Source organism: Zalophus californianus, chromosome 1 (assembly GCF_009762305.2).
Source record: "Zalophus californianus isolate mZalCal1 chromosome 1, mZalCal1.pri.v2, whole genome shotgun sequence".
In the NCBI taxonomy this organism is placed as follows: Eukaryota; Metazoa; Chordata; class Mammalia; order Carnivora; family Otariidae; genus Zalophus; species Zalophus californianus.
Genome location: NC_045595.1, coordinates 71,745,897 through 71,772,147, shown reverse-complemented (window position 1 = coordinate 71,772,147; position 26,251 = coordinate 71,745,897). Strand labels below are relative to the sequence as shown.

At 43.9% G+C, this 26,251-nt stretch overlaps 1 protein-coding gene across 5 annotated transcripts in view; it reads right to left on the bottom strand.

Annotated features, from left to right (window-relative positions):
- OSBPL10 (oxysterol binding protein like 10) overlaps positions 1-26,251 on the bottom strand; it is a 311,564-nt gene that overhangs the window by 195,496 nt on the left and 89,817 nt on the right. For 4 of the 5 annotated variants that reach the window (XM_027585095.2, XM_027585094.2, XM_027585096.2 and 1 more), the window contains exons 2-3: positions 7,082-7,257; positions 3,832-3,911 (exon numbers count right to left, since the gene is read on the bottom strand). In XM_027585095.2, the coding sequence (XP_027440896.1) occupies positions 3,832-3,911; positions 7,082-7,257 (256 nt within the window). The remainder of the gene's footprint in view (positions 1-3,831; positions 3,912-7,081; positions 7,258-26,251) is intronic. The other variant, XM_035728751.1, reaches the window with a different exon arrangement.

Here is a 26,251-nt window from a genome sequence, read left to right as displayed (position 1 = left end):
CATTCTTCCCCTCCTGCTATCTTCTTCTTTTTTCTTAACATATGTTGCATTGTTTCAGAAGTACAGATCTGTGATTCAACAGTCTTGCACAATTCACAGCGCTCACCATAGCACATACCCTCCCCAATGTCTATCACCCAGCCACCCCAGCCCTCCCAGCCCCCACCACTCCAGCAACACTCAGTTTGTTTCCTGAGATTAAGAATTCCTCATATCAGGGAGGTCATAGGATACCTGTCTTTCTCTGATTGACTTATTTCACTCAGCATAACACCCTCCAGTTCCATCCACGTCGTTGCAAATGGCAAGCTCTCGTTCCTTTTGATGGCTGCATAATATTCCATTGTGTCTATATACCACATCTTCTTTATCCATTCATCTGTCGATGGACACCTTGGCTCTTTCCACAGTTTGGCTATCGTGGACATTGCTGCTATAAACATTGGGGTGCACATACCCCTTCGGATCCCTACATTTGTATCTTTGGGGTAAATACCCAGTAGGGCAATTGCTGGATCATATGGTAGCTCTATTTTCAACTGAATAAACGTACAATTTTAAGAAAGGCAAGCAATGAGTCCATAAATACTGTATCTTCTACAATAAAAAGAGTATTTTAACCCTCAAAAAGCAAAGCAATACAATTTCTGAATAAAGAGCCATCTTTTATATTGACTAAATCTGACTTCAGGCACATTTAGGGAATGTTTTTTTCATTTCACTTCGAGACTGGGGAAAACCTCTTCGGTACTGACTGAGACAGGTCTGGGTTTCAGAACTGCTGGACGGGTCCTCCGTGAAGCCCTCTGCGGGCTCGATGAATATGGTTATCCTGCAGTTCTCACTAAGGGGAGTTAGAATGGTAGCACCATCCCATCTGCCTCATACTTGCTCCAGGGAACACTTGATTTTAAATAAAAAGTTTTTAAAAGACAAACTTCCAAGCAATCACAGGGAGAATATTCCCTAGAATCTACTGGAGAGGGATGTGACCTGCTGAGCATGAAGGAGAAGAACAGAGTAAAGAGAAGGCTCCACATATATTCCTAACAGCCATGATGCAAAGTAAATAGTCACCCTGCAGTTAACTGGACATTGGGATCATAGTCATGTTAAGCCCAACTTCATTTTCACTACTAGCTTTTGCCTAAGCGGCCTTGGACTTCATAACGCCTCTGCTGAACAACCGGATCTGTTCACAACGTAAAAATTATTATTCCCTAGGGGATCACAGTAGCTATGCTATGAGGGATGGTCAGCAATTCCACTTACAGTCTCAAATAGGAAATCCTACAGGCCCTGCCATCTAAATTATTATTTATTTGGGTTCTGCATTAACAGGTTAATCTGTATTCTCAAAACTACCCAGAGAACACATCAGTAAATCAAATTCTCCTCCAGAGAATCTTTAAATTCTCTTCCTATTTCTTACTACCACGAAGAGGTCTTTACCTTTCCCGGTTTCCAGAGATTCATTAAAACATCAGTGCACTTCAAGTTGGTTTGCTGACCTCAATTCTTACACCCAAAATAAGTTCCAGATGAACCAATGATTGAAACACGATAATTAAACTATAAATTCACTGGAGGAAAACACTGAAAATCTCATCATTTTAGAACAAAGAAGCCTTTGTCAAGCATGATGTAATACCAAAAGCCAAAAATGAAAATATCCATAAATTTGACAGCGAAAATTAAATATCCTACATAGCAAAAAATGTACCCCAAGTCAAAATGCAGGTGACCAACCAGAAGAAAAAAAGAACTCAATAGAAAAAGAATAAAAGGATGAAGGATAAAAGTTGGCAGATCACATCAAAGAAACACATGTGGCGATCAACATCTGAAAACATACGCAGCCCCAGTCATGACTTTAGAAGTGAAAATGAAAATCACGGGGGATTAATCTTTTATCCGTGAGACTATCAAAAGCTGAACATTAGAAGAGCCACCGTTGGGCGGGGGCGGGAGGGGGGGGAATGCATCTTTACACAGAAAATTGGTAGCAGAACAAATTAGGAGAATTGTTTTTGGAAGACAATTTAGCCACATCTAGGAAAACATAGCAGACACAGAGTCTGTGACCTACAAGTCCAGTGATACAACTTTCTATGTACACCTAGAGGCACAAATAGATGTTAACTATAGCATTAGGTATAACAACCCAAATGTCTGTCAGTAGAGGACTTAAATAAAGCAGACATCCATTATTAGATCCCATATATCTAATAAGACCTCCAAAATACCTTTAAAAAGGGGGAGGAGGGACTGTATGCATAAAAAGATCCCATCTGTGTAAAAAACACAAACACACATAGACATACATCCTGACACATGCCTAAATCTACTTGAAGGATGTACAAGAACTGTCAAGTGCAATTATCTCTAATGAGCAAACACTACCATGGAGGGAGATCTGTCCTTTTTATTTTAGGCCCTTCTATTCTGTTTTATAAAAAAGTAAAAAGATACATATAAAAAGAAAAATTTTAACTGCCCTGCCTAGGAGTTTATAAAATACTGATGAAATGTCCAGAACTCCTACCGTAATTCCTAGAAAACAAAGCAAGCCAGAAAGAAAAAAAGCTTTAGAAGTAGGGCCCTACCTCTGGTAAACCCAGATTCTGCGTGGAGAAGTCAAAAGGGGTAAGAGCAAAACAGTAGTAAGTGAGTCAAGGAAAAGAGGTCTCATAAAAGAAAAAAAAATTAACAGTGAACAATATCATTATGAAGAAATCAGTTCAGATTGTAGTTGGAGGCAGAACAGGGAGGTATACCTAAGCAAGGCATTTCCCATGGCCTTGAGCAAGACAGCAGACTGGCTATAGGATTAAAATCATCAGAAGTTTCTTTTTTTCTTTCTTTCTTTCTTTTTCTTTTTTAAAGATTTTATTTATTTATTTGACAGACAGAGAGAGAGAGAGCACAGGTAGACAGAGTAGCAGGCAGAGGGAGAGGGAGAAGCAGACTCCCCGCCGAGCAGGGAGCCCGATGTGGGGCTAGATCCCAGGACCCCGGGATCATAACCTGAGTCAAAGGCAGACACTTAACTGACTGAGCCACCCAGGTGCCCCCAGAGGTTTCATATGTGGGTCTTTCTACTGGATGCATAGAATGTGGAAAAACACTCCAATCGGGTACCGTACTTAAATTGGAATTAATGATATAAAAGGGGTAGTCCTTTGAGCATTGATTTCAACAAATATTTATTGCCCTGAATAAATTTACTTTGCAATTATTTCCCATATTCTAATGCGAGGAAATCCTCCGAATAATCCATGAAAACGCCTACCTCCTACCTCCCACATATCTGATCTAAGACCTCCTACAGAATCCTGAAGAGAAAAGAATTCATAACTTGGATGCCAAATTACCTGAGAACATTTCTATACTTGGAATGCTGAAGTTCCCTGCAGGATAGTTCATCAATTTAGGGTCTATGTTTTATTTAAGGATCACTGACAACAACTAGTCTCCACGAACAGTAAATCAGATTCCCTCTGCCTCCACAGTGAAATCATCCACTCAAGTTTCTCAACAGACATTAACAGCAGCCTAAATTGACAACGCGTGAAGCCATAGACGGGTCCTCACAGAATCAGTTCCAATGAGGTGTCTGCAGGCCTCTTTATTCTACCTACAAGCTAATCCTCCTACTTTCCTCTTGGCTTTAGATTTCAATGCAGCAGGGCAATATGAATTCCAATACAGTGGAAAACTTCCAAAAATAACAGGAAAAACAGCCTCCCCAAAGAAACAGATCATTGGGCTGAAGGGTAGCTCTCCAAATTACTCCAGTGTCTCCTTGCTTCCCCGTGGTTACTTACTTACCTTAGAACTCGTTTCCATGTGGTATTTGGCACAAGCTCGAAGCTGAGTCACCCAAAACTGTTTCTCCTTTGCATCGGCAGCTAAAATAGAGAAAGAAACGCTTGCAGAGATCGTTCCAAAACATATCTAACCTATTTCTACACCCACCTATGGGGGTGGGGGGCCCAGGGAGTGAGGTAGAGAGAGAACAAAGGGGAAAACAAAGGCAGATCGCAATATTCTCAAGCAGCCTGTGCTCACACACACACACACACACACACACACACACACACACACACACTACACTAAATCTCAACAGAAAATTCCCTCTTAAACCACATTAAAAACATACTCTGAAATGTCTGTTATAAGAACAATTTTGCCATTTTTTTAACCCCCTCTGAATAAAAGTCATTTCTACTTTTTTTTTTAATGATTTCATTTATTTATTGGACAGAGAATGAGACCACAAGGCGGGAAACAGAGGGAGAGGGAGAAGCAGGCTTCCCGCTGAGCTGAACCCAGGACCCTGAGACCATGACCTAAGCCAAAGGCAGCTGCTTAACCAACTGAGCCACTCGGGAGCCCCATCATTTCTACTTCTTTAAAAAGACAGCAGGGGGGCTCCCGAGGGGCACAGGACCCTGAGATCGAGCCCCACGTGGGGCCCTGTGCTCAGTGGGGAGGCTGCTGGAGATTTTCTCTCCCTTTCCATCTCCCTCTACCCCCTCCCCCCAACTCTCTCTCACAAATAAATAAACCTTTATAAAAATAAAAAGCAGGGAAGGTAAAACATGGTTATTTTTAAGCTCCTCTACACATGTGGCAAATAAGAGGCTCAAAGTATAGTTTTTCAGGGCCTTTGGGCATTTCCAGAATTGTACTGTGGACTTACTAGCATCTACAAAATAAACATTCAATTGAATTATTTTAATATGTGTCCTCAATGATTCATGTTATGATTGGACAGAACAACATTCCAAATGCTGCTTTAGAGGTCTTCAAATTTCCCCCAAAGAGACATTAAAATACAAGCCAACTGTAGGGTCATTATCCTCCATCTACACTCCCATCTCTCAAATACATCACATTATTTTCTTAAACTATCATGTTATGGATACATAACAGGTTCTAATAAAATCTAAGTCATCAATTTCACTGCATAATTAACTGCATAAATAGTTTACTATAACATTAACTGCATGAATGTTGACTAGGCAGGAAACAGAAAGATTCCCCTGGAAGTTATAATTGTTTACAAAAATGGGCCTCAGTGTTGTCTGTCAATACAACTCAACTTCAGCTTGGAACTTTCAGATGAACAAATCTGGAGTGGCAGACCAGCGTAAGATCAGGTGAATTTGACTTCCAAAGGATTCTGCAGAAACTAGAGCCTTTTCCCTTAGGAAAAGTGAAGAACTGCCAGTTTATGGCAGTCCCATTCAAAGTCTCTGCACCAAAAACATTCTCAGAAGCCGTGCATCTACTGACATCAAGACTCATTCAATTCTACATGTAGGTGAGATGTGCAGTGAGAAAACCAACACCCAGATCCTCTTGGGATGAGCCAAGGACCAGCCATATATCTGCAGAAATTCATCCCGCCTTTTCTGCAGCTCCTAACTTTACGCTAAATTTAGCCCTTGCCATAATGTCACGCAGATAATAAAACTTTTGTATTTGTTATTAAAGCTACCCTTAAAAAAAAAAAAACAAACCCCTGGGGTTTAACAATCCCAAGAATAGTATCAACGCTTAAAAGGCAAAAATGAGATGGCTCAATTGTCATATTAGTTGGGTTTTTTCATTTGTGTGGGTTTGTGTCATTTTATAAACCACAGGTGGGGGGGGGGGCTGGGGGAGGAGTGCCATTGAGTTTTTCACCTGCTTTTGTTTCTGCTCAATTTATTAAGCAATAAACAACAAAATGAAAGCAAGGACCATATAAATCTAGCCAGCTGGAACACGCACCGCATGAATCTCCAAAGAGAACATGAATCTTCCCGCGTTTCCAAAAACTGAAAAACTTTTTTCAACGACAGGCATTTTTATTTCATAGGTTTCTGGGTTGTTTTATAGATTCTGAAATATGACTTGTATATCGATAGTAAAGAAACATTAGCTTATCCCACCTCTTGGCAGTAAAGCTTGTAGGTGGAACGATGAAAATTGGACTCAGAGGCAAGGAGGCTGGGCCCTCGGTCTGGCTTTGCAGAGGCTGATTTCTCACTGTCAGTTCTTTGGGGTCAAGGAGAGACACAAGGGGCCTTTTCTTTGTACTGAGCCCTTCCTCGGGCAAAGAAAAATGTAGGAAGACAGAATTCTCAACCAAGCCCCAACACTCAATACATACAAGTCCTATCCTTCCTCAGATCTTAATAACACGGACTCAATGTGTATGTGTGTGCGCGTACGTGCATGCACACACACGCACCAACCCAACATGGGCATCTGGATTGTTTTTGTTATTTCATTGAAGAAAAAGGACAATTTTTCTGGCAATGCAACTGTAATGGAATGATGGAAGAATGATCTAGCAATCCAATTATACTGCTGCAGTTGGGTCTGGCGTTGCTAAAGACCTGTACGATGGACGTGCCTTGGGGGTGGCAGGACCTATAGCTATGGCTCAGTGCGGGGCTTCCTGGGGATTTATCCTCCAGGAGGATGCTGAGCAGGCCTCAGTTCTCAAGAAGCAAAGAGAAAGGGAAAAAAGCAAGACAAAAAAATTAACTCCACACCAAACAGATGGCTTCCTTACCAGGCTCTAATACTACACCAGAATAAATACAATATAAGTGAAGGGGGCCTTTACTAAGAGATGGTTCTAGAGAAACTCGGGGGGGTGGGCGGGGGGAGCAGAGGAGAGGCGCCCTGACCCTTGAAAGGTTTGTTTTGTCCTCACAGCCTAGCCCCACAGGGGACTGTAGTGAAGATTTATTCTGTAAAGTCCAAGAAAATACACACTGAGCTGATATGAAAAATCTGAAATCCAAAAGCTGGACTGGCTTTACCGTCACTCCCCTTTCGTCGGTCCTTAATTCCTCAGTTATTCGGGACAAGCAATTCCCAATGCCAGCTCCGTCTCCCTGCCCCAGGCTTAAGAGAGGCAATGTCTGTCTGTCTGTCACCATGGAGTCATCAAACACAGCAAATTGTTAAAGGTGATTTAAAAAAAAAAAAAAAAAAAACAAACAACCCAGGAGAGCCGTCACCATGGTAACTAGGAGAACAGTCCCTGAGACCCGTCTGAAGAGTTAGCAGAACATACCTCTCAGCTTATACATCTCTCCATTAGCGGAGTACACCACCAGCATGTGGGGAGCTTCGTCACTCAGGGACACTATGGCTCCAGACAGAGACAGGGCTCCCCGAGGCTTCTGGTGTTTGCTTTGCTCATTCACAAAATACTGCAGGATGCCAGCCTCAAAATCCAGCACAAAGTACCTGTGCAGAGAAACCACAGTGCATCATTCCTCCTTCTCCAGCCCACTCCTCACAGCAAAGGGGGAAAGTAATCCTTAAATCAACACCAAGGCTCTCAATTCAGAAGGTGGAAACCCCAAGTCCCTCCCGGGCACCCCACAGAAGTCAGCCTGTGAGTAGGGGGAGAGTCCTGGGTTCTTAAGCCAGAATGGTGCTTATAAGGGGCCACTAGGCTAGGCACGGGCTAAGTCCATTCCAGATTTGGTGCAAGGCCCATTACCTCGCCTGGTGCCCATGGAAATCACAGTAAGCCTCCAAATGACCGCCTTCCCCCCCGCCCCCCCCCAAAAAGGCCAGCAGATGCACTGGGACACAGCCTTGGGTGACACACTCCGTAGCAGCTGGACCTTCTAAGCCCCTGAGATAGGCCGTTTTACACCCAGGGAACAGCAAGCTGGACGCTGAGCTTTCTGCCAGTGGCATGGGTAACCCTAAGGAGCCCGAGCTCCAGGGGAACAGGTCAGGGAACTGGGCGTGCTCACACAGCCACCTGGCACGCTCCAGCAGGCCCTTCAAGAACTTACTCTGCTCTGGGAGGCCACAATGCCATTGCAAGGTAAAAGCAGAGGGGCTGCAAGTTGCCTAAATCACTCAGATGTGTAGCCACACATCTGGCCTGTTTATACGCTCAACCTATCACCTAGGAAGTCACCACAACAAACTCCCCTTCTCCACCATGAAGAAAAGGTCTTCATCTGAGACTCAAGTTCTTCCTACGGCCCAGAGACTCACTACAGCCCCTGCTGACTTTTCCACCTTCTCGCTTTCTTTCCACTCACACCAGCCTTTCCTCTCCACCCTCAGAGTCCCCAAGTCAGCTCCCACACCACAGGACCTTGGCTCATGCCGTTCCTCCCTATCTGGAACAGTTACTCCAAGTGTGGCCCACAGATTGTTCCCAGTCTACAACAGCTTTACAATTTTGGCTTTGCTTCAACATCCGACTGCGTGATCAGTGGTTCGGTCTCATTAAACACACATGGCACATACAAGCTACATACTACTCATGGATCAACCACAATGTAATTGAGGGGAGGGGGAGGGGGTCCTTCAGCACAGTTTGAAAAACACCTGCCCAGAATGCTATTCCTCCCACCTAGACTATGGCTTCTTTGCCTTCTTGCCATGTTAACTTCTCAGCCTTCAGGAACAACTCAAGGACCACCAACTTGAGAAACCTCCTGATACTCAACTATTCCTCCCACAAACTCTCATAGCACCTTAAAATTGTTCTTCCTGGCCTGGCCCGGCCCCAGTGGGAGTCTATACTTGCAGGAGCCTCTAATTCCCCCTCTAGTTTCCCCACTAGACTCTACACCCTTTGGAGGCAGAAGTATGTTCTCCTCCCCGTGCCCAGCACAGTGCTGGACACATCACTGATACTCAGTGAACTTTTGTTCAATGAATTAATGAAGCTGGCGGGGGCGGGGCGGAGAACCCCACCAAATTCCACTTTCCAAGCCAGGCACCAAAGCACCTGAGTCACTACTGTGAACTCACAGAGGCACTGCAAAAATAGTTTACGTTTTTGCGGGATATACGGCAAAACTCAACAGGGGTCAGATGCCGTGCACATACTAACTCAGGTTGTTTTCACAGTTTCAACGTTAGATTGCACTACATTCCTTTGAACAACGTCGTATCTCTGCAAAGCAGGGTTTTCAGCAGGTGCGGGGATAAGAAGCAAACATCAACGCGGAACAGGAAAAGGCGGCAGTGATGCCCAATATGATTCCAAAGTTTGAAAGCCATGCAGGTCCCGTAGGTGCATACATCCCATCCATAAATAATCAGCGTTATTTAAACAGATTTTTTTCCACTTATGATTATTACTATTTTTTCAAATACCAAGGTGCTAAAACATAAATATGTATGAAGTTGTTTGGAACTAACCATTTAATAAATGCACAGTAGAAGCACCACGAACCAAGAATGTTTAAAACCCTCCGATCTAATTCATTCTCACAGCAACCCAACAGTTACCCATTGTCATTCCCAATTTACAGATATCTTGAGACCCAAGGAAACTCAAAATCCAAGGGCAAGGCTTGGTTCACTCCAGCAATCATAAATGCCCCTTTGGTGGTCATGCCAGTCCTCCCTTGGCCCTTTCTCCAAGTCGCCTCTCAAGTCACCTCTCCCGGACTCAGGAACTTTATTCTCCCCACCTTCCTGTTCCAACAGAGCTAACCCAGCGAGCTGGAAGCTCCCTTCCCAGAAGCAGAGGTGCCCACTCCCTGCCTCCTCCCCTCCCACAGAGCAGGGTGCCTGACGCCCCAGGTCCCCGCTCCAGAACTCCAATTCCTCTAAGAAATCTTCCACTCATAATTGTTTTTAACATTCTGGCCGAGACTGTTTATCCATCTTACTCGTCTCCTTCCCTCCCCATACCTTAGGCCAGGATAATAAAGATAAGACTTCTGGTTTTCATTATTAGCATGGATAAATCAAGACACAGAAATGCCTCACAGACAGGACTATTCCAAATTAAAGCTCCTACTCCAGCAGTATCAACATCACCTGGGAGCTTCTTTGAAATGTAAATTCCTGGGCCCCACTCAAGACCTGCTGAATCTGAAACTCTGGGGGAGGAGCCCAGGAAGCTGTGTTTTCTGCTTCCAGGTGATTCTGATGCAGCTCAAGGTGGAGGGGCACTGGCCTACAAGCTTCCTTCCTCTTCCAGGAGACACCGCCAGAATATATTCTCCCAGATTCCCTTACAGTTAGGGTCTTGCCGTTTTGAGTTTTAGCCAACAGGAAGTGAGCAAAAGCAATGCAGTCTTGACCCATAAAACACACATTCTCTCTCTCCCTCCCACATACATACACACCCACTCTCACACACTCACTTTCTCTCTCATACACACACACACACACACACACACACACACACACACACACAGACAACCTGCAGGTGAACTTGGGAACCCCGCAACAATTATGGCAAAGAGGTAAGGGACCTGGGTCCCCGAATCACTACCCGGAAGAGTCACCTGCTAAGGAGCACCCACATCAGGCTGGTATAGGAATAAGAAAATTCTCTTGAATTAGGCCATTAAGATCAAGGTGTGTTACAGCAGTTAGCCTTACAAATTCACAAAAAAGTCTTTATTTCTATTTTCATGTCCTACTTAAATTTTTGTAAGATTTTATTTTTGAGTAATCTCCACACCCAACTTGGGGCTCAAACCCACAACCCTGAGATCAAGAGTCACATGCTCCACTGACCGAGCCCTGTCCTACTTAAAATTTGCCCTGACTCGGGGACGCCTGGGTGGCTCAGTCGCTTAAGCACCTGCCTTTGGCTCAGGTCCTGATCCCAGGATGCTGGGATTGAGTCGCGCATCGGGCTCCCTGCTCAGCAGGGAGCCTGCTTCTCCCTCTGCCTGTGGCTTCCCCTGCTTGTGCTTGCTCTCTGACAAATAAATAAACTTAAAAAAAAAAAAAGTCTTAAAAAAAAAAATGTGCCCTGACTCCTTTCTGTGTGGCAAAATCCAAACTCCTTCTCCGACAAGAGAGCAGGGTAATTTCCAAGCTGCCAATGATTAAATTATTTAAGTGCTGACCCTGCCTTCTCCTTAGGAGTAAATGTTTTCAACTTGACCTAGATCGAATGTCATTGTGACCACAGTCATGCAGACGCGCTCCCGGCAAGACAGAGCACTAACAGTAATACTCCTTACAAGTGTAGGGAAGGACACTTGGCTCCAACGGCAGCACTTTGTGTCCTCCCCACCCCACCCCCAGACCAGAGCTGCAGCATCCCTCCTAGATAAACATGCCCACTTTCCTGGGGGAAGCAGAAAAGGAGGGGAATCTGAATAGGCTTCAAGGAAAAGGCATATGTCATCGGTCGGAAGGGAGGAAGGTTTTGACATCTTTCTCCTTATTGCTTCTACCAACTCCTCATCTGTCAGCTTTCCTCCCTCCTACAGGCAGCTTCCCAAATGCATCTTGTTTAAACAACTCACTGTATATTTGCAAAGACATTATTCAGAATCTGGTGCAAAGAAATGAATTGAATGTTGTTCTTTTGCCCAGTAGGGATGACAGAATAACCAAATGATGTCCCATTATGCAGGATATGGGGACGCATTAATGATTTTTCACAATACGTATTTCAAACTTACATCGTAATTTTAACCTGTCGCAGATGGGGAAAAAAAGTACTTCCACTGTGTCCTAAAATAGTTTAAATGCAAATACGCAGGTTTGAATCATGTGCACTAAGGAAGATCATCAATAATTTACTCCCATCTAAAGACAATTAGAAACTATCGTGTTTGGAGAGAGGGGATGGAGTACCAGCAGATTAAAAATTGTAGCCAACTCAACAAAGTGCTCCTTCAGGAGGGCCTCTGAAAGGTAAGTTAGCTTGTGTCACAGAAGGTGAAAGCTATCCATACGGCATTAAGGAGGGCAATCCCGGTTGGTCACATCCCCTGGGAGGAAGGAAATTAAATTTGGTTTCCCACAGGGTCATGGCTCTGTCAGGTACTGCTGTTCGGAGCTTGGAGCGATATCTCAAAGTCCTATTTAGCTTTCATGCTAAATAGGAAAAGTTAACCATATTTCTAAATGAGATTTCATAAGCCCAAGTGAAATTGCTAGATAAAATCCTAAAACATTCTTACAGGTCTTTCCTTCTAGAGAAATGACTAAGACAAACCTAATTCCTACTTTTTTTTCTTTTTTTTTTTTTTTAGTTACTGTCTTCAAGCTTTAGTGTGCAACCTGATGTGCAGGTAAACTTCATTGTATACAGAGAGAGCCTGTTTTATCTGCGGTGTTAACAAAGCAAAGAACGTGCTAGAGAGAGAGAACCAGGGGAAAACTCAAACCCACTTAGAGAGCCATCTTCATTGTTAGTAGGTCAGCTTCCTGGGGGTAGCACTGGCCAGTTCCAAAGCTGGGAGCCATGGCAAGTGGCGGGCCCCTTCCTTGGAGGGGCTGAGGGCCAGCCACTACCTACTGCTTATCCTTCAGACAAACCCCACTGCTTTAGAAACACCACACAAGCACACGCACACACTCCACCCTACATACACACGTACTCACACAGATGCTGACACTAACATGTTCCCACACACCCACCTGCACACACGTATGCAGATACTCGCGTTCATGCTCACACTTCTGCACTAACATCGACATTCTTGAACTCACACGCTCCCACCCCACTTTTACACACTCCAACGTGCACACACATTCACACTCGCCCGCACATGCTCTGACTCACTCCCTTACACACACACATAGCAGCAGCCCTTTCCCATAGCACTGCTTTCCAATCCTTGCATCCCTCGGGTCATCTGCCTACATCTGTAGCCTCTTGATCTCACCCAGCTGCCTGACAGTTTCATTAAGGTTCAACTTTAGGGTCTGAAAGTCGAAAACCATACGTTTTTACATTGGGAGCAGGAAGGAACAGGGCCTGGAAGCACACCAACAACCATGGGCCAAACTCCAGCCGGGAGCAGAAACGTCACAGAAAAGGATGGGAGGCGGGCTTCAGGAAGAAGCTCCTCGATGCAGACAGGCAACCAAACCACGAGAGAATTATAAAGAGAAAAAAAAATGCAGTGGAAAAAAAAAATCTTCCTTTGAAGATGAACTTTGCTAGACAGGCTGGTCCTGACAAAAAGCTAAATCATTTCATCTGAATTGAAAGGTGAGAATTAAAACAAGAGTAAAGGTGTGTGGCGTGTGAGCAGACACCCTTCATACCCATGTTATTTCCAATAGGCTGTCAGGACTCTTCATGTCTCCCCGGAGGCTCAGCCCCATCATCACCACACCTGATGCTAGGGCCAGAGCCTCGGGGATCCCCTGCCTGCCAGACCTGCCACCCCTATCCCCACGTTAAAGAGGAAGGTGGACCCAGCCCCCGCTGACCACAGGTGGACAGGCAGTCTTTCCCACTGAGATGGGTCTCACCTTCCTCGGGCAGCCTGTCTTCTGAGCAGCAACTGCCCCTGCTGCTGGAACTCACCGGACACAGCAGGCTGGGGAAGTCTCAGCAAAGGCCTTGTCCCCACGAAGGACAACGTCGACCTTGGTCTTCCACTCAAGACACTTTTCTGGGTTGGATTATTTACTGCCTGACTCTTCCAGAACCCCAGTCCACACCCCACTGGCACACCAAAATGGCAGAGACAGACACCGTCTTGCAGAGGCTAGATTTCTCCGCCTTGGGCATCCTCCCCTCCTCCATGGGCCCATGCCACTAAAGAACTGATCAGTGCAGGCACAGAGCTCAAGCAGCAGTTCTTTCCAGCACAACACACATGGATTCCTCAGATTTCAGCTGCCCACCCCCCATTCCCTTCTATCAGTTGAAATATCACCATTTCTGACAGCTAGAATCACATTTCTAAAACTTCCAATCTATGGTTTACAGAAAAACTAAAATGAGGAAAATCCACAAAGCAGAGCAAACTCAGTATGTGAAGGAGGAGGGGAAATATCAAATTGTGGGTGTATTTTCCTAAATTCACCTTACGTCTTCAAACCTAACACCATCTGTTGACCACCTTCATTGAGCCCTTCTCATCTCCAGAGAGCAACCTATTAAAGTTCTCCACACTAAGTTACCTCCTCGGAGCCGCCAATCACATGCGAGAAGGTATTTATGCATCCCCAGGTGGGCCTGTAACACCTGATCATGGTGGTCTCCAAGGGTTCACACTCATAACCCCTAGAGTTTCTGGCTTGGGAGAGAAGGTAAATCTTCTAGAACTTCTCTCATGATAACCTGGAGAGGAAGTGCCAAAACCTTACAAATTCCAAGGCACAGCATCTGCGGGCCACCTTAATCCTAGCCAAGCTTTAACGTGTGAAACCAGCTTAAGTCTTGCAACTTGTAAAGGTGGGATGGCCATGTTCCATCTCTGTGGATTCCCAACCCATTCGGGGTTTCCTGGGTGTGATCTGGAACTGCAGCTTAAGGAGGGCAGGGAGGGACCTAAGGGAGGTCGCCCCTCCAGGTGGGCAGGTGGCACTTTAATACACAAAGGGAACTTACACAGGAGGCTTGTCTTGGGCAGCAGTAAGACGAATCCACGTGCCCACCCTCCAAACCTTAAAGGTCACGTATACCGCACAGGTGTTCTCAACCATCCCACCACCATCTCAAGGCTGTGTCCTTGGAGCGGGCTCTGGGAGCAGGAAAGGCCAGCAGAACCCACATTCCAAGGACAGAGAAGGGGGTGAGAGGCCTCCGAGTGCCCGGGTCCAAGCTCACAGGTCAACTGGTGGTCACGTCTCCTTGATGACCATTCCAACAGTCTCCGCTACTTACTACTCAACTTATGACCAGAGATTTCCACCACTGCCACTCATCCTCCAAAGCACCAGGAGGCAGAGATTCCAACATCCTCCAGAAGATACTAAGTTGTCAGAGGGTCTTCAGGCTCATCAACAACCAGGGGACAAGTATACTCTATCATGTGAGAATTACAGAAGAACTCAGTCATTCTCAAACATTCGGCCATGCAATACAACAAGTCCAACCTCAATTGATCAGAAAAATTTAGCAGGATATGGCATTTCTATAGCAGAACCATGATGCTAGCCTTCAGACGTCTTAAAGATAGAGAAGCTGAACCCTTAGTCAAAATGACTGCTAATCTTCGCAGAGCACTTTCTACATGCTGTGTATTATTGTTCATATTAACTCATTTATACCTCCCAGCAGTCTTAGGAAATAGTTATGATCATAACCTCTTTCTACAGAGGATAAATTCAAGCAAAAGAAAATTAACTTGTTCAGGATCTTACAGACAGGAAATGATGGGGCAAGATTTTAACTCAGGCAATCTGGCTATATAGCTCATAGCTCTAAACCGTTAAGATACTCCTGTGGATTAAAACACAGTTCTCACTGCAAAGAAGCAAAAACAGAGGATCAAAAATACATAAAGCAAATGGATAGAAATGCAAAAGGAAAATAAAATACAGTCAGATTGGGAGGCTGTAGAATCCTACCACCCAGAATTGAACAGACATGCAGAAAACAATACATAGATCCAAGACAACATAAGTTTTAAATTTTACAAATTATATACATGAGTGAAAAATAGGATTTTTTTTTTTTTTTTAGGATTCTATTTATTTATTTGAGGGAGAGAGAGTGAGAGAGACCTGAGCAGGGAGCCTGATTTGGGGCTCAATCCTGGGACTCTGGGATCATAACTGGAGCCCAAGGCAGACACTTAACCTACTGAGCCACCCAGGAGCCCCAAAATGACTTCTTTTTAAATATGCATGGAACATTTTCCAAAACATTGTCCAAAAAACCATCAAGAAGCAGAAATGTCATAGGTTACACTCTTTATGGTTCATGGTAAAATGACTATGTTAAAGACTTCATTTTAAAAAATAGTATTAGTTTTAGTAATATAACATTTAAATGTAATTGTCATATAATTTAATATTCATTTAGGAGAAAAATATGGGTGAATAGGTTAGAGTGGGGAGGGCATAACAGAGACAAAACCATAAATAAAAGTATCGACGCATATTTCTAAATAAAAAATCTCTAAAGTAAAAAATAATCCATAAATAAAATTAACAGGCAACCAATAATGTATAGTTTAAAAAAAATACCGCAGTATCTTGCCTCCTAAAAAGAACGTGTCTTACGGTTTGGGTCGGTCACTTCCTGCTTCCTGATTCAGTTACGCAGCTTTTTAAAAATGTGGATCTCTGACTCCAGCCCACACCTAGAGAATCAGAATCTTTGCGGATGAGGTCAGGAAATCAGGAAGGTGAAATTTCAAAGTTTCCCTAAAACGCCCTACAGGAGAAGAGCCAGTGCCAAGTCGGAGACGGAAGAAAACCTCACAGTGTTGTTCGCCGTCCTGGTTTTCGGCTCGTTGGTCAAAGTTTCCCCCACCATCATTCATACAGCAAATGCCGGAGCACCCACATGCCCATACAACCAAGCAGTCTTTAGTATTTAAGTGTGCGATGACCTCATTTTGTCTTAGTCTGAACGAGCCCAAGTCCAGCTCCTAAATCACAACTACCCAGGCGGTGGGTTTTCTTGGCTCTGTCACTTTGGAAGTATTTTTGAGAAAGATTTAAGGAAAAGTTACAAAACTACCTGGTATAAAGCTCCTGCATAATTGGATCATCGAGCAGCATTATGCAGGTGCTCACCTGCGCAGAGGGGCCCAGGGGCCAGGTTGAACGAATCACCCAAAGATTAAGAGCCGGCTCAGCCCGAGCGGCTGCCGCCTCGGGAACCACCTGATAAAGCACCGGCATAAGTCAACGTTAACTTTGAACACAAGATTTGATGCACTGCACTTGGATTTGATCTATGATGAGATTCAATCTGCTTTTAAAGACTGGGTGATTTAATTCCAAAAGCAAGAACTGAGACCTCTCTGACAAGGATTAATACAGGCTTTCGGAATATTGCCTCTCACCTTTTGAACTATTAACTCTTGAGTTTCCAGTGCCTTTAGGGAAGAATCTAACACTATTATAAGTAAACTGTAAAATATCAAGAGGTGTCATAATGCACACAGCTCACATTTTCACTCTTGCCATTGAGGACATGGGTAACTTACCTGGGGATCCTTACATTGGGCTGAGTCTTGATTCAAGTCCCTGCTTTGCACTGTAAGGTTGAACACACACTTCAAGTCACGCTGAAAAAGATTCTGATACTCACTAAACTTACTTTACCCCAGGGTAAAGAAGGGTGGGCATTCCCAGCCCGGCTCCCACCAAGATGAAGAGAGCTGAGAAGCCGGCCTGGGGAGACCCACCAGGGGAAGCAATTCAGATCATAAGATTCCCAGGCTCAGCTTTGCCCCCAAATATGCAACTCAGTCAGGCCCTAAACCCCACTGTCCTTGGATCAAAGGATCTTTTATTTTTCCCTAGGGTGATGCAGCACAGAAGAAAGGTGTGACTTGGTAATAAGAGGCCTGACTATAGCCTGGACCGGTGGTTTTCAAGCTTTAGCTGCATCAGAATCACCTGGAAACCTTGTTAAAACACAACTCCCTGGGCCCTCCCCAGAGTTTCTGGTTGCGGAGGTTCGGGGTGGAGTATGAGAATTTGAATTTTTCTTTTTTTAAAGATTTTTATTTATTTATTTGAGAGAGTGAGGGAGAGAGAGCGAGAGAGAGTGCCTGCACAAGCAGGGGGGAGAGGCAGAGGGAGAGGGAGAAGCAGACTCCCTGCTGAGCAGGGAGCTGGACACAGGGCTCCATCTCAGGACCCTGGGATCATGACCTGAGCGAAAGGCAGACACTTAACTGAATGAGCCAGCCAGGCGCCCTGAGACTTTGAATTTCTAACACCTCCCAGGGGTGAGGCTGATGCTGCTGATATGATCACACTTCGAGAAGCACTGGTTCTCACCTTGGTAACAAGGTACTTTATCCACTCTGAGCTTTGACGTCCAGGTCTACAAAAGCAGAAAGCTGATCGATTCTCTTTGCAGACCATTCCACCATCACTGTGCCTAAAGATCTGTCTGGTTATAAAACAAGAGCTTCCAAAAGCACATGTCGCGTTTCCAAATGCAGACAGTAAATCGGATCTGATGCTGATGTTCATATTGCATTGTGTCAGCAGTTTAGTTAATTGACTACAATGCCAACAAGACAACTTAAAACAAGAGCCTGGATTTGTTCGTTTGTCGAGGTGCCATGGAAACATTATTTGTCAAGGACTAGCACCTGATTCTCAACATGGTCGGCTGTACAAAGGTTCTTTAATGTGGGTATCTTTTTTTTTTTAGGATTTTATTTATTTGAGAAAGAGCGAGAAAGCACAGCGGTGGGGGGAGGGGTCAGGAGAGAAGGAGAAGCAGACTCCTCACTGAGTAGGGAGGCTGATGAGGGATTCGAACCCAGGACCCCAGGATCATGAGCTGAGCCCAAGGCAGATGCTTAACCGACTGAGCAACCCGGGGACCCCAGATATGGATACCTTTACTCATGGTTAAAGAAAAAAGAGTCTATGTAAGTCCAACTTTCTGAAGAAATTTGAAGAAAACCTAGTTCCAAAACTAGGTTTTACTTGCAAGCATTGACTCATTTCTTTAAAAACAATTTTTTTTACTGAGTACCTACAATGTGCTAAGATTTTATTTATTTTATTTATTTACACATCCTGTGCCAAGTGCTAAGGATACACTGGTGGGATGGGGTGTAGACAATTTCCCTGTTCTGATACAGGGCAGGGTAGAGGAATGGCTCCAACAGACAAAATATTCACTAAAATAAACGTGAAACTATAGCTGTGGTTAAGTGTCTCTGGAGAAGAGGATGTGACCTGGTTAGGGAGTTCCTGAGGACAAAATATCCATAAACTGGTGAAAGGATAAGCAAAATGTGATATATACATACGATGGAATACTATTTAGCAATAAAAAAAAAACTGATACGTGCTACCCCATGGACGAACCTCAAAAGCATTATGCTAAGTAAAGGAAGCCAGATGCAAAAGATGATGCATTTTATGATTTCGTTTATACGCAGTATTCAGAAAAGGGAAATTTATAACGAGAAAAAGCAGATGAACAGCTGAGAACAGGAGCAGGATAAACCACAAACCAGCTAGAGGGGATTTTTTTTCAGCGATAGAAATGTTCTCAAACTGGATGGTGAATTTAATGGTATGTAAATTATACCTTAATAAAAGTAATTAAAATAAAACACTTCAGGGATGCCTAGGTGGCTCAGTTGGTTAAGCATCTGCCTTGGGCTCAGGTCATGATCCCAGGGTCCTGGGATTGAGCCCCACATTGGGCTCCTTGCTCAGTGGGGGGGTCTGCTTCTCCCTTTCCCTCTACCTGCCGCTCCCCCTCTCTCTCAAATAAATAAATAAAATCTTTAAAAGAAAACACGTCAGTGTTTGTGGCACTAGGCTCGGTCAGCGTGGAGCGGCAGGATTACAGCAGGGGCACAATCGACAAGGCTTGATGATGAACGGGGAATTAAATTTGGGGAATTCTGCACCTGAGAGACCTGTACAACTTCCAAGAGATGTCGGTTAGCAGCTGGATGAATGGCGCTGGAGCCCAGAGAAGGTCTGAGCTACGGCTATCAATTTGAAGTCACCTGTAAATAAGGAGCCACTGAGGCCAAAGGCATGCATGAGATTCCACAGAAAGAGAAGAGAAGAGGGGCACCTGGGTGGCTCAGTCGTTAAGCATCTGCCTTCAGCTAGGTCGTGATCCCAGAGTCCTGGGATCGAGCCCCACATCGGGCTCCCTGCTCAGCCGGAAGCCTGCTTCTTCCTCTCCCTCTCCCCCTGCTTGTGTTCCCTCTCTCGCTGTGTCTCTCTCTGTCAAATAAGTAAATAAAATCTTAAAAAAAAAAAAAAGGAAGAGAGAAGGGGAGGCAAGGAGGAGTATTCTTCAAACCAAGATGTGGGGAAATCTAATCATAAACAGCAAAAGAGACAGAGAACACAAGGCAGAGAGCTGGGAGGAAACCAGAATCCCAGAGAGAGAATGTTTTGGGAAAGGAGGATGTGACCCACTGTGTCGAATGTTGACAAAATGTCCGTGAGATAAGAACTGAAATGTGCTGTTTCTGACCATACACTGATCTGTTTATTTCCAGATTCATGGAGTGCCATGACCCTACCTTACTGTCAAGCAGATCAGTTCTTGTTGACACAGCAAGCACAAGAGAGGAAAAGAATTTCTCTTATCTTCCAAATGTTTATTGCCCAAGTTTACCAGATGTTTCCCAATATCCATGTTCCACTTTTACTGGGAGCAATTGGAAGATTACTGGGTTGAAACCAGGGTCTGCAACCTCTACTTTGGCACAGATTAACTCATGGTCTAAAACCAGATATAGCAGAGACCACTGACTACCCAACCCAATATTCATTTCCTCTTCTCTCTCAAATCAAGAGACCTCCAATTCTTAGCTGGGCACAGGAGGCTATGCCAGAATACACTTCCCAACCTTCCTTTCAGCTAGAGGTGGTCGTGTGACTGAGTTCCAGCTAATGAGGTACAATGATGTATTAGATTCCTTCCCCGCGTTTTTGGAAGACAGAGATCATGGCTGGAATTTCAACATTCCAACTTTGAAGACATGGACACAGCCTGTGGATGGTGAGACAGAAAGTTAGAAGGAGCCTGGGTCTTTGAAATCTGTGGGACCCCCACCCCTCAACACCAACCCTAAAAAGCTTACTTCCAAATTTCTTTTATGTGACATAAAAATAAAGGCTGCATATCAGAGTGTTATGGGCTGAATTTTGTGCTCCCCAAATTCGTATGTTGAAGCCCTAACCTCCAAAGTGACTGTATTTGGAGACCCCAGGGCTTATAAGGAAGAAATTAAGGTTGAATAAGCTTATGAGGGTGGGGCCTTCGTCTGATAGAATTAGTGTCCTTACAAGAAGAGACTCCGGAGAACAAGCTTGCTCTCTCCCTGTGCACACAGAAGGATGGTAGTCATCTACCAGCCAAGAGAAGAGGCCTCAGAACAAAACCCACCTTGCTGGCACCTTGCTCTCAGACTTCCGGCCTCCATAACTGAGACATAAATTTCTGTTCTTTAAACCACCCAGTCTGTGGTATCTTCTTATAGCAGCCCAAGCAGACTAAAACACCTAATTACAAGTCCCGCTCCTCTGCATGCAGGTTGACCAATTAAATCAGAATCTCCGGGAGTGAAACCCAGGCATTGGTAATTGTCCAAGCTCCTCAGCTGATTGCAATTGCAGCCAAACTGGAGAGCCAGTGGCTGATTCCACCTGTTAATTACAGCTGAACACTATTCCTAACTGATAGACCAACCCATTTGATCCATCTTCTTGGGCCAGCCAGTATGTACACTGTTAAAACGGGATTATAATGCTCACTACTTCCACCAAAATTTGGCAACCCTAACATATGCCAAATGCTGAGGATACACTGGTAAACTGGTCACAGTTTCTGCTCTCAAGAAGCTTATAGTTACGTTATATGAAAAGATACATGAATTTGTTCTACGAGCAAAAGCAACAAATTATGTAACTATTATAATTATTTGGGTTAAACACAATGCAGAACCCAGAAAAAGTAACATGGATGAAAAGCAATCATATCACCATATTAAACAAAAGGTAACAACCTATTATAAACCTAAAGAGTGTTTCAGAAACCACTCAATAATTAATTGCTGAGAATAACTTCACATTAGTGATATATCCCCATTATACACACATATATACACATATACAGCATTAGAAATTGTGCTTAATATATCTACATTTCTTGCTTATCATCATGAGGAACATCGCCATATTAATTTCAAGACACTCAAACTCCAAAAACTGTATGACAGATAAATGAATGAAGTGTTCACCATTGATCATTGTTTTCAAAACACAGACTTCCTTTAGAGTCCCATACAATAGATCGCCATCACATCTATAGAGGATAAAGAGTTCATTATTATTTTCAGATTTCATGTAAAAACAATAATTACTCCCCAAAAGACTGTTTAAGACTATACCCATTTGGGAATCAAATGTTCCAGGTTCTAAGCACAGACTCCACATTCCAGAGGATCTAATCAAATGGAAACCACTTGTATTTTCTGCAAAGCATGGTATTATTTCCTTACAAATCGATTTTCTTCCTCAGGTCTGGACAAGGTGGAGAACAAGCACATCGTCTGGCTCCCTCCTTGGAATCCAATCCTAGAGATGCCACAGAAGAGTAAGGATGCTGAGAGACTGGAGTGCAGAGCAGAGGGGCCTGGGACCCCAGCTGCAGTGACAGGCTGGGGCCAGGGAGCATGAGGGCCACAAAGGAGCCACAGTTTCAAGGAGAGTCCTCCAACTGTACCACGTGTGTCACTATTACTGCCCAGATGAGCAGAAGCACCAACTCGAAGGGCTGCTGTGATATCTGGGCAGTGCCTGGCTTAGGTGGGTCACTAACAAGAGCAAGTACCATGGAGCCAGCCAGCTTCTGACCTTCTGCCTTCCCACCTCAAAACCTCTCCTAGGCCACAGACAGACAGCGCTAAGAAAGACTCAGGTCAAGTCCTGGGGATGAAGAAGAAAAAAAACAGAGAGTTAAGGGATCCAGATTGTCCTTCAGTCCTGAGGGCATCTTCCCCCATTGAGTCAGCTCCTCTGGTGAGGACAGGCAAGTGCCCAAGCTGCTGTCACTCCTCTCCCCATTAGAGAACAGGCAGAGCGACTAAACATCACCAAGTAATAAAAGGTACTTGACAATGGCAGAAAGAACCAGAAATGAGGGGCACCTGGGTGGCTCAGTCGTTTAGCATCTGCCTTCGGCTCAGGTCATGATCCCGGGGTCCTGGGATGGAGCCCCGCATCGGGCTCCCTGCTCTCCCTGCTTCTCCCTCTCCCACTCCCCCTGCTTGTGTTCTCTCTCTTGCTCTCTCTCTCTATCAAATGAATAAAATCTTTTAGAAAGAAAGAAAGAAACATGATGGCATGTTACTCCACAGAAACAATGGTGACACAAGGCAGTAGAGTATCTGCAAAACAGAGAAAATATAGCCCCAAGAAAGAAAGAAAGAAAGAGAAATTAGAGAAGCGTGTGTGCTACAAAAGGGGGTGGGGGAGAAGAATGGAACAATGCACACTGGAAGAAGCAGACCTAATGGGGAAAAAAAACAAAACAAATACTTTAAACAGCCTCAGTGAGCTATGGGAGGCGAATGGAAATGTGGAGTAGAAAGAAGCAGAACCACCAGCTGAAAATCCTGAGTTTGGAAAATAAGTTTTCGGGGTGCTTGGGTGGCTCAGTTGGTTAGGCATCTGCCTTCAGCTCAGGTCATGATCCCAGGGTCCTGGGATGGAGCCCCACATCAGGCCCCCTACTCAGCAGGGAGCCTGCTTCTCCCTCTGCCTGGTGCTCCCCCTGTTTGTGCTCTCTCTCGCTGTCAAATAAATAAATAAAATCTTAAAAGAAGAAAAAGAAGTTTTGTAAAACGGCACTTAAAGGATTGGTAGAAGAGCAGAAAGAGGTGGAAGAATGAATTGGTGAGCTGGAAGATTAATCAATACACTCTCTCTGAAGGTAACAGGACCAGATTTTTTTTTTAAGATTTTATTTATTTATTTGAGAGAGACAGAATGAGAGAGAGAGAGAGCACAAGAGCGGGGACGGTCAGAGGGAGAAGCAGACTCCCTGCTGAGCAGACAGCCCGATGCAGGACTCAATCCCAGGACTCCAGGATCGTGATCTGAGCTGAAGGCAACTGCTTAACCAACTGAGCCACCCAGGTGCCTAACAGGACTGGATTTTAAAGGTGGAAAAAAAAATGTGATAAAATAGAAGTGTTAACATCCATCTCACAGCAGTTCCATGGGGAAGAAAAAAAAAAAGAATGAAAGGTAAAGGGGAAATATTTAAAGAAATAAGAACCAGAAATTTGCCACAATTGAAGAGTTAACACTTCAGATTGAAAGAACTCACAGATGCCAAAAAAGCTAAATGAGAAAAAGCCACACCTAGATCTATTATAGTAAAATTACTAATCAAAGAAAAAGAATAAATTTAAAAGTTTCCAGAGGGAAAAAGCAGAAAACCTGTAAAGAAAGAAAAATACCAGACTGACATCTGAGTTTCAACAGCAACATTAGATGTAAGAAGACAAAGAAATACTTTCAAAATGCAAAGGAAAAGATCTTGGAACCCTTCGTTTGGTGTTCAGCTGATTATCATCAAATGTGAAGGTGAAAAAGTCCTTTCACTTCTGGTATCACAGGCAATAGGGGTTTTGAGGAATCTTCCTTCTACGGTAACTGAGTTCTAGATACTATGCAAGAAATCTCACAAGAAACCATAGTTTCTAAGGAATGCCCCACACATATGTACCCACGTGGTACCAGGGCTGTGGCAGCTGGGGGCAGCAGGGTTGGTTGTCTTGAGGGCAGATGTTGATAGCAGCAGGCTGCTGGGATAGTGCGCCCATGGGCTCAATTTCTCCCAGGTTTGGGAGAAGCCACACCTGGGATCCCCTTTAAACCAAGACCCTCAAGGGGGTCTAAAATGATCTCAGATCAGCACCCCTCTGGCTCCTATAAGAAACAAAAGTAAATCCTCTCCGGAGGAAGCATCCCTAATGTATATTCTCATGCAGATAAGTTCAAGCAACATATTCACAAAGATCACCAAGTACAAAAGAAGGCAAGCCACTAGGAGTGAGTTTTGGCAGAAACAAAACACAATGCATTCAGATCTCCAAGAATGGCAGATAACTGCAATTGTTAAATATAGAGTATATAAAAGTTGGGTACAAAATATTTAATGAAATAAAGTATACAAACACAAAGATATGCACATAACAAAAGACTATCAGGAAGGAACAGATGTATTTGAAAACAAAATGCAACCTCTATACATTAAAACTGTAATTTTTTTAAGATTTTATTTATTTATTTGAGAGAGAGAGAGAATGAGAGACAGAGAGCACAAGAAGGAAGAGGGTCAGAGGGAGAAGGAGACTCCCCGCTGAGCAGGGAGCCCGATGTGGGACTCAATCCCGAGACTCCAGGATCATGACCCTAGCGGAAGGCAGTCGCTTAACCAACTGAGCCACCGAGGCGCCCTAAAACTGTAATTTTTTAATTAAAAGACTATATAGCATAGGGAATGTAGTTAATGGTAGTATAATAGCATTGTAGTAGTAGGATGACAGGTGGGAGCTACACTTGAGGTGAGCATAGCATAACATATAGACTTGTCAAATCACTATTTTGTACGCCTGAAACCAAAGTAACATTGTGTGTCAACTACACTTCAAAAAAATTAAAATTAAAAAAATAAAAGAATCTCTGAATGGGTAAAGCAGTAGATCAGAAACATCTAAAAAGAGAGTAAGTAATCTGGAGGTGCCTGGGTGACTCAATCGGTTAAGTGGCCAACTCTTAATTTTGGCTCATGTCATGATCTCAGTCTTGGGATTGTGCACCCACATCAGGCTCTGAGCTCAGCAGGGAGTCTGCTTCGGGATTCTCTCCCTCTCCCCTCCCCCCACCCTCTCCCTCTATAAAGATGAATGAATAAATCTTAAAAAAAAGAAAGAGTGAGGGAGAGAATAAGTAATCTGAAAGATATACTCAAAGAAATTCCCCAAAGTGCCCCAACGACAGAAAAGATAACACAGAAACTATAGGAGAGACATTAGGAGATTGGGAGGCCAACCACTGATCTAATTACAGCACCAAACAACACAATGGAGAGAAGGAAGGAAAGACAATATTCAAGGAAATAATAGCTGCGAATTTTCCAAAATGGGTTCCCCTGTAACTCAAATATGAGAAATAAAAAGAATTTCACGGCGGGGGCGCCTGGGTGGCTCAGTCAGTTAAGCGTCTGCCTTCAGCTCAGGTCATGATCCCGGGGTCCTGGGATCAAGCCCCATGTTGGGCTCCCTGCTCAGCGGGGAGTCTGCTTCTCCCTCTGCCCCTCTCCTTCCCCCCACTCATGCGTGGGCGTGCATGCTCTTTCTCTGAAATAAATAAATAAAATCTTTTAAAAAAAATTTCACAGCTAATCATGTCATCAAGAAATTGCAAATAGCAAAGGGAAGATCCTGAATGAAAGTAAAGTTCAGATCCTTTACAAAGGAATCTCAATCAGAATATGGCATGTCACTCCACAGAAACAATGATGACACAAAGCAGTAGAGTATCTGCAAAACAGAGAGAAAACATAGACATCAATTTAAAATTGTGTGCCCAGAAAAGTTGCAGAATGAGAATAAAGTACTTTACAGGTATACAAAACACCCAGAGACCTGCAATTAAGGAGCTTTTAAATTTAAGGAAAAAAAATTCCAAAGATATATCTGATATACAAAAAAGAATGATTAACGAATAAAATGATAAGCATAGAGGCAAACCAAAACAATATGGTCTGTACAAAAATAACGATGTCTAACTTATGGGACTTTTTATTTTTATTTATTTATTTATTTTTAAAGATTTTATTTAT